The 17,398-nt window shown below is 38.9% G+C and overlaps 1 protein-coding gene across 1 annotated transcript in view; it reads right to left on the reverse strand.

Moving 5' to 3' along the window:
• The window catches only part of SCUBE1 (signal peptide, CUB domain and EGF like domain containing 1), a 193,972-nt gene that overhangs the window by 54,769 nt on the left and 121,805 nt on the right, over window positions 1–17,398 (reverse strand). Inside the window, exon 8 of the mRNA XM_069003376.1 lies at window positions 13,204–13,320. Coding sequence (XP_068859477.1) covers window positions 13,204–13,320 — 117 coding nt within the window. The remainder of the gene's footprint in view (window positions 1–13,203; window positions 13,321–17,398) is intronic.

Here is a 17,398-nt window from a genome sequence, read left to right on the forward strand (position 1 = left end):
CACTGGAGGGGAAGAAATGAGTGTGCTGTTAAATCTCCCATGTGTACTTGGGGACACCAAAGAATGTCTCTCTGTTTTTTACAGAGCACATGGAAACTACAGGACATCAAATTCTGGGAAACTTGGCTGTACCTGTGGCCATGTGAATGAGGACAGGCAGAGCTGGAGGCTGTGGGTAAAACAGTGGGAGAAAATTGTGCAAATACACTGGGCTGTCTGCTTGCCTACCTTAATTATTCACACAGCCACTACCACCAGAATAATTCCATGTGTAATGTAATTATTCACACAGCCACTACCACCAGAATAACTCTATGTGTAATGTTTATGCAGAAGGAGCTGAGGCAGAAGAACTAAATGGGCTGCTGCAGGTTAATAACAAGAATGAAAGAGTCAATTCAGTGTTTCTTAAGGAGTAAATCAGACAAAATTGTGGGGCTGACATCCCTGGGCATTTTCTCTCTGCTAGGTGTCACTAAAAACAAGGCCTGGCTCTTACTCTATTTAATTTTTCCATATAGGCTGATTTGGGAGCAAAGGGGCAAGTGAGCTAACTGCACTACTGGACCAAGATACAAGAATCCCTAGATTTAGTGTATTAACTCAATTTACATTTACTCATGGTTGTTTTCATTTACCCCCTTGGAATTATTATCTGCTCAGGAAAGCTCTGTGCTTATTTCCAAGAATCTCAGTTTGCTTCAAGGAAAGTGTTTGTTTAATCAAATAAAATTGGTATTAAGGACAGTTAAAGGTACTGATGCTCTCCCTAAAATCCCAGTGAAACTGTGTTAGGTTTCCTGGAATAAAGCTACTCCTTCTGAAAGGGGCACTTGAATACAATTAGCCCATGATAATTTTAATAGTTCTTAATGAATCAAAGAAATTTGGATGCTGACCAAAAATTAACCCTCCAAATTTTTTGAAGACACTGCTTCAACCAACCAGGGATCTGCTCTGTACCAGGGAAGAGAGACCCATCACTGAGAGCAGAATCTAGTCATATTGAAAAAAAAAAAGCTGTATTTTATGATGAAAAAGGCAATGATAAAAGAATGAAAAAAATACTGCAAGTTTTGAATGTTGGGAGCTATGATTATGTGAGTAATCAACTCCCAAGTCACAGAAAGCACAGCACACTTTTCCATAATATACCATGCTTGTTGATCCTCAGGGGGCTTTATATTGTTGAATAAATGCAAGGTCTTTTCAACAACTGAAATGCAAAATATGACCCTCTGAAGCATTAATTTAAAGGATTTGGCATTTTCAAAGGGGAGGTTCACGAAGACAAATAACAACTGCAAGTTTCTAGGGAACAGGGATATTGCCTAGTCATGAAAAAAACCCTAACTTAGTACACATGAATTTATTTTGTGGGGATAGATGGAACCCTTGGGAGGGAATGAAACAGAATGAGTTACATGGCAGCTGACCCAAGTCTGCAATTTTTTAATGGAAGATAATTTGTTATATTATATTTGTCTGTCATGAACAAGTCTACAGCAGACAAATGAATTGTATCTCTTTGAGCCAAAAACACCCCAGACCCAAGGCCCAACTGAAAACCTAAATGGCAATTCCCTTAAAAAGAGGGAAGGGGCAGTGAAAGTTTCACACATATTCTGGATTAGATAAATTTGCAGCAGCAATTAGAAGGATTCTGCTCTCCACACTCTCTCTCTCTCTCTCTCTTTTTTTTTCCATTCCATTTGCTTCTTTCTGACAAATTTCAACAGTGTTGGTACCGAAAACTTGCATTCCCTTTTTTTTTTTAAATTAAAAAATCATGGGTTTATAATTTGATTTTTCATCACTGTGGTCTGGAACTTCAAATGTCTCTATGAAAGCCTGAACCAATTATGTCTCTAAATCAAACAGTAACATACATACTCCTCAGTGAGTGTCCAATTGCTCATCTTTTCTGGTCCCCACACTAGGCTTCTGACCACTTCCACCTTCCACCAAGAGCTTTCCATCTTTTCCTCCCTCAAGTCCCACTCATTCACTCACTTTCTGCTGGTAACCAGCAGCTTTTTCCCTCTCCAACATCTCTTCCACTATTTATGGTTTTACCACCAACTCTTCTGAGCCTTCTCCTCGCTCAGATACTCTCTCACCTCTCTTATCACACACCAACAGTCAACTCCCCGCTTGCTTTAAAAAAGTGGGGAAAAAAATCAGGAACCTAATTTTGAGTCACCTCCCAGTCTTAGCACGTTTTGGAACAGCTGTTTCCAGGGCAGCAGTGCTGGCCCAGATGGTTGTGGTTCTCTTACTGGACAAGACACAGAGCTTTCTACTGAGCTGCTACAGCTGCCTGCTGGATGCTGTTATGTTTTCCTCACACTGGATTGATCTTGCATGTTCTTTGTCGTGAGACCTGGATAACATCAATGGAATAGCATAAAATGACTGCAGCCTCAGCAAAAAGGCCTCAATGTTTGCTTCTTTAACCCACATTTAGGTAGTTTTTTTGACAATGCTTTTGTAGCTCCCTCAGAACTCGTGCTCTCACCCAAGTCTCATCCACCTCTTCTAAAACAGGGATCTCTTCTGATAAACTGACCTTGATCATTGTTCTCCCATTGGTTACTCAGTTTTCCCTCTCTCAATACTGATCTTTGTGATGGTTTTTTTTGGACACAGATGGTCTCGCACCTCGCTTAGAGTCCTATCCAACCAAAAATAACCTCAGAACTGCCTCTGTATTTTAATATTCCCTTTTGGGTTTAGTTTTTCATTTGTCATTCCTAGCAAATAAGTTCCCTTTTGTCTTCTTCTTTCACCAACTACAAGTCTACCTGTTATCTCTGCAGCAGGCACGTGGTTGATTCATGTGCCAAAACGTTCCCCTATAGAAGCATTTAGTGGGTCCAACTGTAAGAGTCTTCTTGGGGCTTTCCCAAAGTGTGTGTTCTCAGAAAATCACGCCAGGACTCAAGCCCTGAACAGGGCCACTGTTTTCATGACAAAATTCCTAATTTTCCTCTCATTTAATGTTGGTTTCGTTACTTTTTCTTTGGTTGGGCAGACACATCTATTTTTTCATAGCATCAAGTCACCCACTGGCTGCCTTTGGTTACATGTTTGTCACAAATGCCTCTATTTTTTAAATCATATGGTGTTGTCAGAAAAAGGAGTATTGGGAAGGGGAAGAGACAGGGTGATCCAGCTGCTGCAACATTTTTCAAAAAAAGTCTGCTGGTTTCTGTAAATGAGTTGAGCAGTTTGGGATTCACACAAATCTGCCTTTACCAAGAAGGCTTCCTGCTTGCTTCCTGAAAATGGCATGTGGTCTCAAAACCCTTTAACGGTGCAGAAGTACTGGAAAATGGTCAGAACTTGTTTGTCAGAAGGCAATTTTAAGGAAGTTCAGCTATTTTAATGGAACATTTAATTGCACATTTAATCTGTGCATCACACATATATAGAAAATATTATTTTAAATTAATGTTTTTGTTCCTCCTAAAGGCACTAGGCTAATTACTGCAGAACCCACATTTTCACTACTATCATTCTTGACATCAGTCTCATGTTCATGAATTAATTTAGGTGCCAACTTCTCATGCAAGGCAAAGATGTCCCTCTGTCCACGCAAAAATTAAGAGATTTTTGTATTTTTTTTCCCTTGTTTTTAGGATAAAAGACAGACCTCAGCCTCAAGATTTGCATTTGCCTTATGATCAGCATAGAAATTGTTTTGATACGTGGCTGTAGTGGCTTGTGATTACACCTGATCTCTTCTGTTTCCTGACAGCTTTTTGCTTGCAGGTACAGAGAAGCAAACTCAAATGGTGCTTATTTTTGAACATGCACTTATTTCTAGTTGCAAACACTGGGAGGGTAAGTTGCTGTAGCTTGAAAGCAGAGTAGTGTAAGGAATCTGATAGAAGCAGAGCTGCTTATAATGAGTTATGAAAACCAGATCTTGATTTGACTATTGGGAAGTTTATTCTTGGCTTAAGTAGATGAGAAGTAGGGAGAAAACCATCTGGAGGGAAAGAATGGCTCAAAATGAACCACTTCAGTAAACCCTTAAGGGTTGTTAAAAGACAACACATACTTTAATAGCTAACTTCTAAAACTCTACCCCCTGACTTGGGACAGCTTGTGGACTGGCTTTGACAAAATTTGGTCTGCCATTGGAAAAAATCAAGGCACTCTGATTCCTCTGGAGTAGGGTGTTTTTCAGAGGGAGGGACACAGGAAAAAAAACAGAGAGGGACTGAGAATTTGTCCCACACTGACTTCCACATCTGAATGGACACCACAGGCCTCCTTGCACCACTGTATTAACACTTTTTCTAATATTTTGCTTCTGTTGCTGAGCTCAAGGAAAGGCACTGTATTCCTTGTTAGACTCTGAGGGGAAGTGGAAAGGGTAAGGCAGTTTAGGGATATTATCAAGGCAAGTAAAGTGGGTACCCTACAGGTTGGGATTAAACTCTTCCCATATCCTTAGGAGCATGTTATTGCAATAAGATATGAGTTCAGACAGTGCCAGCTGTCCCATGTTATTTCCCAATGCACATATCCCTAAGCTTGTACAAATAGGAGGTAGCTGAGCCACATGATGTAAGACCTCTAATCCCATCAGGAATTACCAAAGGCTGACATGCTTGTTTTCCCTTGGATCACCAATTCCTCTGGCTAAATTCTAGAATGCAGCTCACAGAGGGGTTCCTGAGAGCAGTACAAGGCACGAGGTGCAAAATCGAATTTGATGTCCCCCAAGGGCTGATGCATAGGAGAGAGGACAGAGATTCTACTTGGGTATCCACAGTGGGGACAACAGTGGCCTTGGGGATCAAATGAAGAGTCACTGAAGGTGGAGTCTACACAAAGGCCTGAGGATGACCACCTCTGCTTTAAAAATGAAATAGCAATTTTCAGTGCCTTTTCTACTGAGGTTCTTGACTAGAAATCCCATGAGCATTAAATTTTCTGAAATGCCTGACCATTTCTGAAATGTTTTCCCCTAAAAAGTCAGAAGTGTATCTGACCTATCACCTTAAAACATTTGCACTGCTTGCCACTCCCAAGAATCCTGGTTAAAGTGGTTTATGTGCTCAGGTCAGCTTCTTCATAGAGAGTCTAAGCACTCAGTGCATCTCAATCTCTTTCCATTTGCAAAGTTGGGCATTTTTTTCCCAGCAGAGTAAGTTAAAGTATGCTGAGAGTAATCCTGTCTTTCTCCTAGTTACTTTTGACAGACTCTGAGCAACATGCACACTACGGCTCTGGGATATCCCAGAGTGATCCAGCCCAGATACCTTCATTTATGTGCAGCAAGCAAAGAGAAGCTATTTATCAGCTTAAAGGAAAAGCTGCCCTCACTCCTTGTCACTGTAACTTTGACTAAGGTAAGGCTAAGGGACCATTTCCCTTATGCTCCTTTCCAAACCAAACTATGAATATAAGGCACTATTTCAGCAGAATGTTGCAAAATTTAATGTGCTATACACCACATTTCTCTGGCATGAAGCACTAGCATTATGAAGCAGTGTCAAATGTAAAAGTACAGTCACTCTATTAACTACCTAAATTCTCTCAAAGATAAGACATGTAAGTACATGGCCACAGTGCAATGATCAAGGGAAATGTAATCAGAAGAAAAGGGAATAAGACAAGCAGGTCTCTGCCCTTTCTGGCTTTGCCAGATGTCCTCTTCGAAAACCCACCGCTGCTTGTAATTTTGAAGCTGACATTTATGCTGACATTTGCTGGTACCATAGCATTCTGACTGCAGAGGAGGTGATGACTGTCAGCAACTTCTTTCATTTGAGTTCTTTCACACCATTTGCACGTATGTTTTTTCCCTTTTTTTGCTTTGTTTTTGAAAAAGCACTGGAAAATAGTAATGGCTTGTTATGGCTAATGGCTCATAACGTGTACATTCTTCAAAAATCCTATGTGTCTAATGTGGAGAGCTGAACTGACCTCTTCAATTGTTAAAAAAGAAAGTTCACGTTGCTAGAGAAAGGTGGGCTGGAAAGAGCTCTTTTTGTAAGCCCCAGGACCTGCTCTAAGGCCACTGATACTCCTTTCACTGTGTGGAGCATCACAGATATTGCACACACTGCTCATGGGAGCTGCACAGAAAGAAGCTGTGGATTCAAAGGAGGAGGAGTCTGACAGCTATGAACAGATTGGCCTCTAAATGAAAGTTTAAACTCTTCAAGAGATAACTGAAATTCCTTTTCATTTAAAATGTTGATGTATGTGAATAAATTCAGCCAAGGAAAACCTTGTATTTAGGTGACTACTTTCAATGAGGTCACTTTGCAGCTAAGGAAAAAAACTAGAACAGTGCCCAACCAAAAAAAAGAAATAAAAAAGAAAAAAAAAAGTTCATTCACATGGAAACATTTGGGCCTGTCTTGTATTTTTCTCTTAGGTCAGATCCATCTTAGTTCAGGAGGCCTTCTCCAAACCTACAGTCTTGACTCTAAAGGCATTGGGACACTTGTTGCAAGAAGTGTGGTCATATGAGCCATGAAAGTTTTATGTGCCTTAGTGTAAACTTGACTGATGCATACATTTTAGAGGTTTTCTTGCACTGGGGTATATTTTACTGTCAAATTTTTACTAATATGTAAACAAAAAGTCAAACTGATCAGGGATATTAACCAAACAAAACCTGAGTTTATCAAAGGTACTCCTACAGCAAAAACATTGCATTTAGGCAACAAATGAAAAAAAACCCCACTCTGAAATTCATCTAATCAATCACAGTGAAATAAAGGTATTATCATAATTCAGGCAAGCTAATAGTGGATGTACCAGATTAACAACTATATCTTACCAGTAATAAACAGTAAAAGTAACCTGTGTTCTGTCTGGTGTTCTTGTTTAAAAAAGAGGAAACATTTTCAGTTTCATATGAATTGATTGGGACTGACAAGATGCAATTCTAAGTGCTTTAGTCAATTTAATCTGATTTAGAGGAAAAAAAGCTAAAACAAATTTTAAGTAATTTCGATTAATGGAAGTATGGAGGAAATCATAACTGTTCACAGATACTCTGTAGCCAGGGAATGAAGCCAAATTGGCCAGCTAAACTGTTCACTGTGAGCTTTTCACTTAGTGTTAGTGTGTTCTGAATGAAAAGAGAGGAAAGTCTTCAATAACTGAGTCATAATCTTATACCAAACTGATGTCAAGCATTAATTTTAAGCATTTAATTTAATGAAATCCTTCAGTTTGGATTTAACAAAACATGACATACTTTGTTTCATTGAAACTCATTCTCTAAAAAACTCTTTTCTTACAGAAACAATTCCATTTTCAAAATTTAATTCACTTTCAGGGTTTCATTTTTTTGTGTCCTCAAAACTAATTTAAAATGCATTTTCCTGCTGTAATAAGCTGTAATAAAGCAAGATAAAGTAATTGCTATATCAAACTAGTACAGCCAATGCAAAATTTCCCTTTTATTTCAAATAAACTTCGATGCAGTTCTTTGACTGAAATTTTTCATTCGTCTCTATGCTCCTGCTTTTTTTTTTCTTTTTTTTTTTCCCCCCTAGATTGCTTAATGATAAAGTAGGTTACAGAGCTGAGTTACTGGACAGATCATTCACCACTCAGGCATTTCTGATACTCCCACTGCAGCCCAGTCAAGTATTTAAGCGCATAAGTGCCACATTTCTTTGCTACATCTGAATGCTGAAGGATGGGGGCCTGTTTCAAGGAAGTGGAGAGCCCACCCCATTGCTGGGTCACCATGACAATGAGACAGCAGGAAGGAGAAATGTTTGCCATGCAGTCACATAACCCCAGTGTAACACCGCCCTAGTTAAATATGCCAGAGCGCTGAGAAGGGCTGACTTAGTGTCACACAGAGAAGAAAATGCACCATCTCTAGGTGGGGATGTGAAGGGAACTTTCTCTCTCCAAAATACACGTCTGTGAGATCACCTGGGTTTGGCACAGACCTATTCATGCACAGGAATTAATCCTGTTGCATTTAGTCACGGCTGGTGGCACTTTATGAATGTGTAATATCACATTGCTACTAAAACTCCCTGAAATTCCAGCCCAGCTGACTATCCCAAAATCCTGTTGTCAAGTTCCTTCCCCTTAAGGGTGGATTGTCACAAGATGCAAATCAAATGAAGAAATGAAGGTGAAATGATGCAAAACAGAAAGCCAACTGGACAAAATAATCCGCATCTTGCTATTACAAAGCATCTATGGGACATTGCAAAGTTAGGTAGCACTTTATGGAAAAGTCATAGCTGAGATGTTGCTTTTGCTCTATGACCCTTAGCAATCCAGTTTCTCCAGCTTAAAAGTTTTATTTGCTGTGCCATTTGACTCTAGGAGCTCAGCAAGGGCTGCAGCCTGCACAGCTCCTGTGTGTCTAGGTGCAGAGTGCTGTGAAGTCACTTCACTCAGGCACAAGAGTGCCTGGGGGTACAGTTGCTTTGTTAAGTCCCAGGGCAGAAAAGGAGCATATATATCATACACATGGTCCTACATTTTACACCATGCTAGAAGATTGTGGCCCTTCCTCTTGCTCTAATTCACTTCTTAGAGAAGCCACAAAGGAAGGTCCCCGTCTCTCTCAGACATCATCTTTTGCCATCATTCTCAGTCCTTCTCTACTTTAAGTCCTGGGAGAAGAATTTGCCCTGGCTCGGCTTGTCTCCTGTAGCTGCCCTCGGGAAATGAGCTCTTTATTATTGGATCCAGTTTGGCAGATGGATTTAAACAATCTTCAGAAATCTGTGCTAAGTCTAGTCTAGTCTGACTTCACTCCTTTTGAACCCTGCAAGTTTTTTGCAAATGAGCCTCCTGCATTATCAGTTACCCAAGCTGTATCTAGTATAATTAAAATGCTGAACTGATCAATCTTCTCACTGAGGGCAGAACGGAGCTGGATCCATGAAAAGGTCACTCAGCAGGAAGGATGCACAGAAAACGACAACAAGGGAGCTCAGTACCTCAGAACCCCTGATATGCACAACACAGAGGATATTAAAATGTGGGTAGGAGGCAATGAGCAATAAGCATCTCAGGCCTCTATGTCTTTTAATCTTTGGGCTCCCTTTCTGTCTGAATTAGCTGAATTCTGTGGGGATAACTTGGTAGGCATTTAAGGAAGTGACCTACACATGTTTCCTCATGTGTAGCACAATAATTGTCAGCATCAAATGAACTGAGCATCAAGCTGGCATCACCCAGTTACAATGGCAGTAGAAATTAAATAGCATTAATTAGAGGGAGAATATGGAACTCTTTCTGGCTGGAATGTCTCTTCTCTTAGCTGTCAAAAGCCTCCATGGTTTGGCTTATTAAGAGCCAAGTTGACAGGAAAGCTGAAGGGAATAAAGGAGCATTCTCCATTGTGTGCCAAGCCAACTGAGGGAAGACTTGAGTTCAAGACTGACTTTTAAAAAATGGCAAAAGGTTAATGAACTTTTATCCAAGCACCATTAACACATCTGAAGATCATTCTAATTAGACCACAGACAACACTTTTGCTCTTATTTCACTGCAAGATCAGGTAAGTAATGTGTGTAACGGGGAAAGAATCAGAGATTAAAAGGCTCTTTTCAGTTTCCAGAAAGCAGAGCCATCTTCCACGACAGTGGAGAGTAGTCTTCCTACATGCTCTGCTGATACCTGTATGTATTCCATGTTAAAACTATCTCCACAACAATTTCCCCCCCAATTTTATTGACATTTGATATAAACCAGACTCTACTCTGCATTAAAAAAAGGAGCTTGATTCTTCAAGGTACAATGGAGTCTCCTTTCTCACTATGGAAGAGGTCAACCTCTTGCAACACCACTGAAGGCAGGTTCCTTGTATTACTTGCAAGTTGCTTTCCTACACCTTGCATTCACTGATGCACTGGGAAGGGCCAGGAGAAATATCAGATCTTTAGTCAGGACTCAGTTCTGTACTCTGTGATTTAAATTCATGCCAGCTTCTATGATAGAACTATAGAATAGGAACTGTGATATTGCAAACAAAGTATAGAACAATTAGTTATATTTAAAAGGGTTTATTTGCCACCTTTTGGTGATCAAGCATGTCTGCATATACTCTTTTTAAAGAATTTGTCTTCCCTTTTGTATCTATACTTGCCTTTTTTCTGTACTAAAGAATTAATGTAACTCCCAACTACTAAACAAAAACCTGTGGAAATTTTGGACAGTAAACTTTTTTTCCCATTACATGTCTACACAATGCCTAAAACTGACTAGAGTCCTGATTGTTGAACAGAACTATCTAGAAATTTTTGTTAATTAGAAAAATAGTGGTTTTATTTCATTAATTTTTAAAAATATATAACTCATTCCCTTGTTTAAAAAAAAAAAAAGGAAGAAAAGTGTCAGCAGATTTCCATAAATTACCAGTATGGCAAAAGCACATTATTAAGGAAGTCACCTAGAAGTGAGCTAGAATTACACATTAATAAATTACCCTATGTCTACTTTCCAATACCCAGAAGTTCAGATGTTTCTTTGAGTCTTATTTAAGCCTTTTGAATCTAAGCATCTGCAGAATTTCATATAGTAGCTGCACTATATAAAATGGCTTAGAGTGGAAGATGCCAAAATGGACTAAAGAAAATCATAGACTTTCCAATAAAAACATTATTTTTGGTCAACATTATTTGCTAAATCAAACCTAAACATATTAATCATTTTGCTCAACCCACAATTGCATTTTTCAGCTAATATATTAATTCTTCTTCCAATTCCTCTCAGCTTTTCTTACATGCCCTACATCTCTACTTCCCCATAACAGAAAATGGCATCTCGTTCTTCTATATTTAGAAACACAACCTCCCTTAAAATGATGTTCTATGAGAAACCTCACTTGGACATGCTGTGACACTCGATGGACTTGAAAACTGTGCCCAAGAAAGACAGGATGTGACAGCTCCATGATCCCTGAGGATGCTTTAAAGGGCATCCAAGAGATAATCCCTTGTTCTTACCACACAGATGTAAAATTACAGCTGCAGGAAACAGGGAACTGGATATATGAGAAATTGTGGGCCAGTCAAATCAAGGAGAGTAAAGAGGAAAAAAATCCAAGGAGAAAACTTGTGCTGATCACTCTCTTCTTTTCTCTTCTAGAGAATGCAGAGGAAGGAGTATGTGCACACGGACTTTCTCCTGCCTGGTCTTTTCCAGGCTTTACTATCAGCAAGAGGAGCCAAGAGGACATCAATGTCACTCCACCAAAAAGTTCACTTTTGTGTTCAGGACATGGAAATCCTACAGAGCCATCCCCTTTGACTAAGGGCTGCCTGCAAAAGCTGTGCAAGAAACTTCACTGGTCAGTTTAAGTGCAGGATCCTTTGTGCACAGATTTAAATGGAAAATCACTTCAGCTTCAGGAGAGCAGGATCTAGCCCAGAAATCTCACAGTGCAATACATAAGATAAAATTTATTAATTAAATTAAATTAAAAATGTAGATTTCACCATTTTATGATGAACAGTATTTCCTAAAATGTCAATAAAGGTTAAAAAGAAATGGCTAGTTGCTTTATTAAACCATCTGTTTTAATTTCCAGTTGCTGCTTATTTTAAGAAAGTAGGAAAGAATCAGCAGCATCATAAAAATATGGATTCTGTTTCTTATATTTTCTACTCATAAAAAAGGGGAAAAGCAAAATGTGAAAGAGCTTAGAGCTAAGGTATTTGGTTTGAGGATCAGTAGAATATTTCATTTTGTCTGTAGGAATAATTATAGTCTTGATTATTATATAAATATCGTTTCATGTTAGTTCTCTGGCCAAATGTCTAAATTTAGAATTAGGCTTTTTTTTTACAACACAGTTTCAATAATAAACATTATGATCAAGCCTAGGTGTATGTTACATTATTAAAAGGCCTCCTTTTCAAGCACTTGGTGGAATCACTTGTTACTGTTCTGCTATGGCTTAGCTAGTCTGCTGGTAAAAATGAAGATTTATTTTTATGTGGCTTGAACTAAGATGACTGAGTTTTGATGTGTGCTCACCCTTAACTATTAACATTGTGTGCAATGGCAGTTTAAATGTTTTATTTTCAAATAAACAGGCAAATGGACTGTTATTTCTATAAATACTAACAGGATCATGCCCAAGCACTGGGATTTTTCAGCCTGGAGCAAGAGGAAACCACACATTTTCTGTTTATTTTTGTGGATTTTACTATTTTAAGTAACATCAAGCCCTGGACTGAAGATATTCTGGCATTTCTGGTTACTTTGAAGGAAAAAAAGTCACAATAATTTCTTAGCAAGTTAGGTCAACTTATGCTAAGTCACTGAGTGATGAAAAATATTCTCTGTGACAAGAATATATGCAATGTCCCCCTGGATCTCCATCGTCAAGTCTTTTGCAAAGAAGCTCAAAAGGAATACACAGGAAAGTGGGAAAATGGGAAAATGGTTGATGGATGGCCTGGTCCTACTCACATGTACCCAAAACTACTCATGTGCCATCAAAGTGGGATTGGGTGGGGACATTTGGGAGCTGTCCCTGTCTCCTTAACTGAGAACACATGCTGACAGTGCTATCGGATGCTCTTTTCTGGTCTCTTTCCCCTGACCTCAGTTTTAACACACACATGAAAGACAGAATAGCAAGGTTCTCGTGCTGCCTTTGGAGCAGTAAAACCTGGGCATCAGCTGTGTGGTTTAGACTCATGCATCTGTAAATGTTATTTTGGTTTTCCTTTGTGGCTGGCTATTTATCTTTTGAAGGTGCAGAAATGAACAAGTGTCTGGGCTTTTTTCTGAGCAATACCTGGCTTCACTTAGTAATAAGCAGTTGATTATCTGCAGGTAACAAAGTACTGCTTGAGAATTTTAACTCACTTTCTGAATAGACAAATTCAGACACCATTAGATGACTGAGGTTTTACAAAGGTATCAGAATATCCTTTGAAACTAAAGGCTTTTTGCAGCCCAGAGCTGTTCCTCTAAATCTCTGCTCAGTTTGAAACAGTTTGACCTCTGCATCTCATTTCTTTGCAGTAATAAAACCCCCTAATAAATAAAAAGAAAAATGATTGAACTAGGTAAATACAGAAAAATTAGGGAAGGAGAAAGCTAATGAACTTAATTGCAATCACTATACCAGTATTGCCTCGACTTAAAAAGTATTGATTAAATAACTGAATATTTACATCTTGTACTGGACCTGCTGAAAGCAAATGATGCATTGCAAAGCAAACAGAGGCTGACCTTTGCACGTTTTCCCATCAGGCTGCAGGGTAAATCCAACTGGGCAACTGCACCGTACCCCTGTCGCGGTATCCTTGCAAGTCCGATCACAGCCTCCGTTATTGACAGCACATGTTTCTGCAGAATGAAAGAGAGACAGGGAGAGAGAGAGGGAGAAAGGGAGTGTAATGAAATGCTCTGGGGGAGGGGAAGGCCACTGCCTCTTTAGGGCACTATTACAACATATTAAAAGCAATATAAGTTTTAAGCAAGGCAACTGAAGCAAGCTCAAGGTCATCAGGGTCCGTGTACTGGTTTTGACTGGTAAATCATTTCCACGAGTCATGATTTCTTTTCCCTCCCAAAGTGGAGATTTTACTTAATATATTTAGTTACTGTTTCTCAACGGTCTTAGACAATAGGATGGGTTATAACATATGAAACAAATTTAAAAAGAAAAAAAAAAGTAATTGCCTTTCAAAGCAGAACCAAACATTCTGTTTTGCATCAGTCAATGTCTAGCTGAGATATTTTAAAGTTCACTTTTAAATGATGTTGTAGGCATAATGAACTTTAAAAACAGTAGAAAGCAAAGCAGCGTGCTAGACTTGGAACTGAGAGTTTAAAACCCTTAGTTAAGAAAGAGTTAATGGAAAATGAACTACATATATCACTTTGACAAGAATCTACATGCCCAATCTGTTCTTACTGAACTACAAGCAAAAGGCATCTGGGTTTTGTCCACTTAAAGCTTTTTGCAAATTGAAAGGAGTTTGGAGTGGGTGGGAGGGCATAATTGAGGTCACTGAACCCATTCCAAGCCGTGTCATTGAAATTTCCCAGTGCTTGTAGTATGTAGAAGGGTGGCTGGGCAAACACAGGCAAGAGAAAGTTGCAATACTTCTGAGCTTTTACTACAGTGGGCAGTGACTATCAGGTACCACTAGATTAAAAAAAAAAATCTTCAACATCATAACAGAAAAAGCAAGAACCCCTCCCTCGCTGCCACTGTTTGGTGTTACTCATGTATGCACATGCACACACCGTACACATGCATATGCACAGACACTCACAAACATATCCATTCAAGAGATAAAAGGCAAGGGAAATGATTAACTTTGCTTTGATCCACAGAAGGGAATGGATGTAAGGATGCCAAGTTAGCACGTCAGTTTGAACTGTACATTTTTCTGAAAAGTATTTATTTCAGAGAATAAGTCCTTTTAATAGTATCTTTTTCAGTTCCTCTGGATTTGATTAAATTAAAATACCCCACTGCCCCCCAAGATTGCCATTATTCTACTCAGCTCACCTCTTTCCCTAAAGAGGCTTTGTCATTACTTACTCAGATTTACAGACTCCTATTGCTGAATATTCACAGCCTGTGTCACAATTGTACCCTGTGGACAGGGTCTGACAATCAGCTATAGGATATGCTAATTGGGAATTGCCTTGGAACAGTACATTGATCAAAAATTATTTACACAGAACAGAACAGGCTTTATCTTTCAATTGACTAGTACTAAAAGATTTTTATTTTAAAGTACCCTGTGCTTTGCCCTCAAGGTGAACTCAGACTGGCCCTTTGGAGGGACTTCACTGCTTTAAAAAAAAGTGTTACTGGTTTTTTTTTTTTCTTTTGCACTGGCACAGGCCTCTCCATCAGTTGTGAAATAAGCTCCTGGCACTTAAGAATGAACTGAAAGCATGGATTTGGGGCACACATGCATTAACAGCATGGGACAGATCTCTGAGCCTGTATACATTCACACATGGTCCTCCAGATAGATTTTAAATTTTTATGTCTGTTTGCTATGAAATAACATTGGGTAGAAAGAGCTACCAGTATACAAATGGATTTGCATATAACTGCCAGGAAGCACAGCTAACAAACAGATTGACATGTTTTCTGGAACAGCTTTCTGAAAATGGAGCTGAGTCTGCAGCTCCTGATTTTCAGGCAGTTCTTGCTCACCTTGCAGGACCTGAACCTAACTGTTTAAGCAATATAGTTCTGATTTTCATCTACTTCTCTGGGAAGGACTATTTTATACACTTAGAGGCTGAAACTTCTGCTTGAAGAATTCTTCTCAAATGACAATGCTGGCATTTCCATTTGTATGTGAACGTGCGTGCGTCCTTGTGGACCAACATATCAAATAATAATTTTATGTTTCAGAGACGGAAAAACATTTCAGGTCATTTAAATTTTTTAACTTGGGCACATTTTAAGGGCAGGAGGATTTGCCAGGAGTAAAGAGTTAAGGTTAAAACTCAGGAAAAAATGCTGAAGGTTACGTTTGGCATGGCACTGCAAAGAGCAGTAAATCTTCTGTTAGCAGATTAACTCTGGCATATGAAGACTCCTTTATTGCAGTGCGTCAACACGAGATGAACATAAGCAGTAATATTTCTGCTTTCTGGATGACATCCAGTGAAAATGAATAGACACAACAATTTTTTTTTCCCACGTCATGGATGACTGGATCTATAGGGTAAGGGTCATTCAATGAACAAGAGTTATTTCTACGTATAAATAGAAGGAATCAAGCCAGCTTTTCTTATTTTCACACAGATTTAGTAAAACAAACCAAAAAGGATAAATACCCTACAACCTTCCTAGCAACTCTGACTTTCATACATGACGAACTCTTAACAGAATGAAGATCCAAGTGAGCAAGAGGACATGTGACAGTACCTCTCACACTTTGGATAATTGGAGAGATGTACTGATGAAATTCCTTAAACTCAAGGTCGTGAGAAAACATTGGTAAAAGAAAGCAAACATGAATAGCAGAATGTGGGAAAGAGGCTACATCAAAGAGAGGAGCTGAGGCCTACGCACAGCACAGACCGAAGGCATGACCACCTGTGCTTCTGAGTGGGGTGACACCGACTCATCCTTCACCTCACTGCTATCAAACCTCAGTATGTATTTGAAATGCAAATACAACTTTAAGGCCTCAAGCCAAGAGCAGAAGCAAATTACTTATTTCCATTCGATCACACCGGAAAAGCTGTGGAAGGGAAAGAACAGATGTTAAAAATTGGATCAGGTCTTCATGGTGATATTGATCCTACACACCATTTTTACTGTTTTCTTTCTGTGTAAAAGACAACTTCAACATTTTAGCCTTTTTCTTGTTTGTTTCAAAATTTTTTGCACATTTTTGTTCGGTTTTTGTTGTTGTTGTTGTTCTGACAAGGTAGCAGAAAAAAGAACTGGAAGATAAGTAAAGCAGTGTCATGTTACTGACATTTAGATTCCTTCTGAATTATGAGAAAGATCATAATCTGAAACAATTAGACTCCACTGTTAATTTAAAGAGATGTTTGTAGCCTCATCTACATCCCTATTGAATGCCTACCAGAAAATTCAGGCAGAAACAGGGATCTAAAGAAAAGGACATCTATTTATATAAGGCGGTCTAGGAGAGATTACATTGTAATTTTCCAGTGTAAGCTCCTAATTCTGGAACAAACTCTTGTGTGTCTGCTCAGCGGATCCACAGACAAGAAACAACTAAAATCATTACCTATATGCTATGGTTTAATCCATTAGAACTATTGTTTTAACATCAGTCCACTGTATTATGGGATATGCACTGCTTCTGGATATTAAAATATCCAATTAAAAAGCACAAGCTTGAGCTGTCGGTCTTTCAGCACCGATGAGGAACACTGGCTTGGTTACCAGGTGAAGTTACTCCAGTGCCTGCAATGGTTTAGCAGTGAAAGAGCAGCTCTTCAGGTTCTACTTCTAAAGCTTTTGAACTAAAGCAGAATCTCTACCAGATGGCAACAGCTCACTTTCTTAAAAAGAGTCACATCAGACAGGGTTTATTTGGCTTTGAATACTATTAAATGCCTGAAAGTCCAAACACGTCTCATGGTTTGAAAATATTTCTGAAAGCCTGATTTTCAGCTTCTTCTATGAAACAAGTAAACATGACCATTTCAAATATAAACTTCTAATAAAATCTGTTTGGTTGGGTTTTTTTCAAACTAGCCAATTATTTCATAAAGCAAATTTTTGTGACTTCAGTTCATCTCATGAATGAAAGAACATGATATGATTTTAAGGGTATTGGTCAAAATCAGGCAAATCTTGGAATCTTTATTATTCATTGTTGGCAGCCTGGTTCAATTTGAACTAAGATCCAAACCAGTTTTATAGGAATTGAGATGCAAAACAGAACATAATTACATAGGTCTT

This window comes from Aphelocoma coerulescens, chromosome 1A (assembly GCF_041296385.1).
Source record: "Aphelocoma coerulescens isolate FSJ_1873_10779 chromosome 1A, UR_Acoe_1.0, whole genome shotgun sequence".
NCBI classification, from domain to species: Eukaryota; Metazoa; Chordata; class Aves; order Passeriformes; family Corvidae; genus Aphelocoma; species Aphelocoma coerulescens.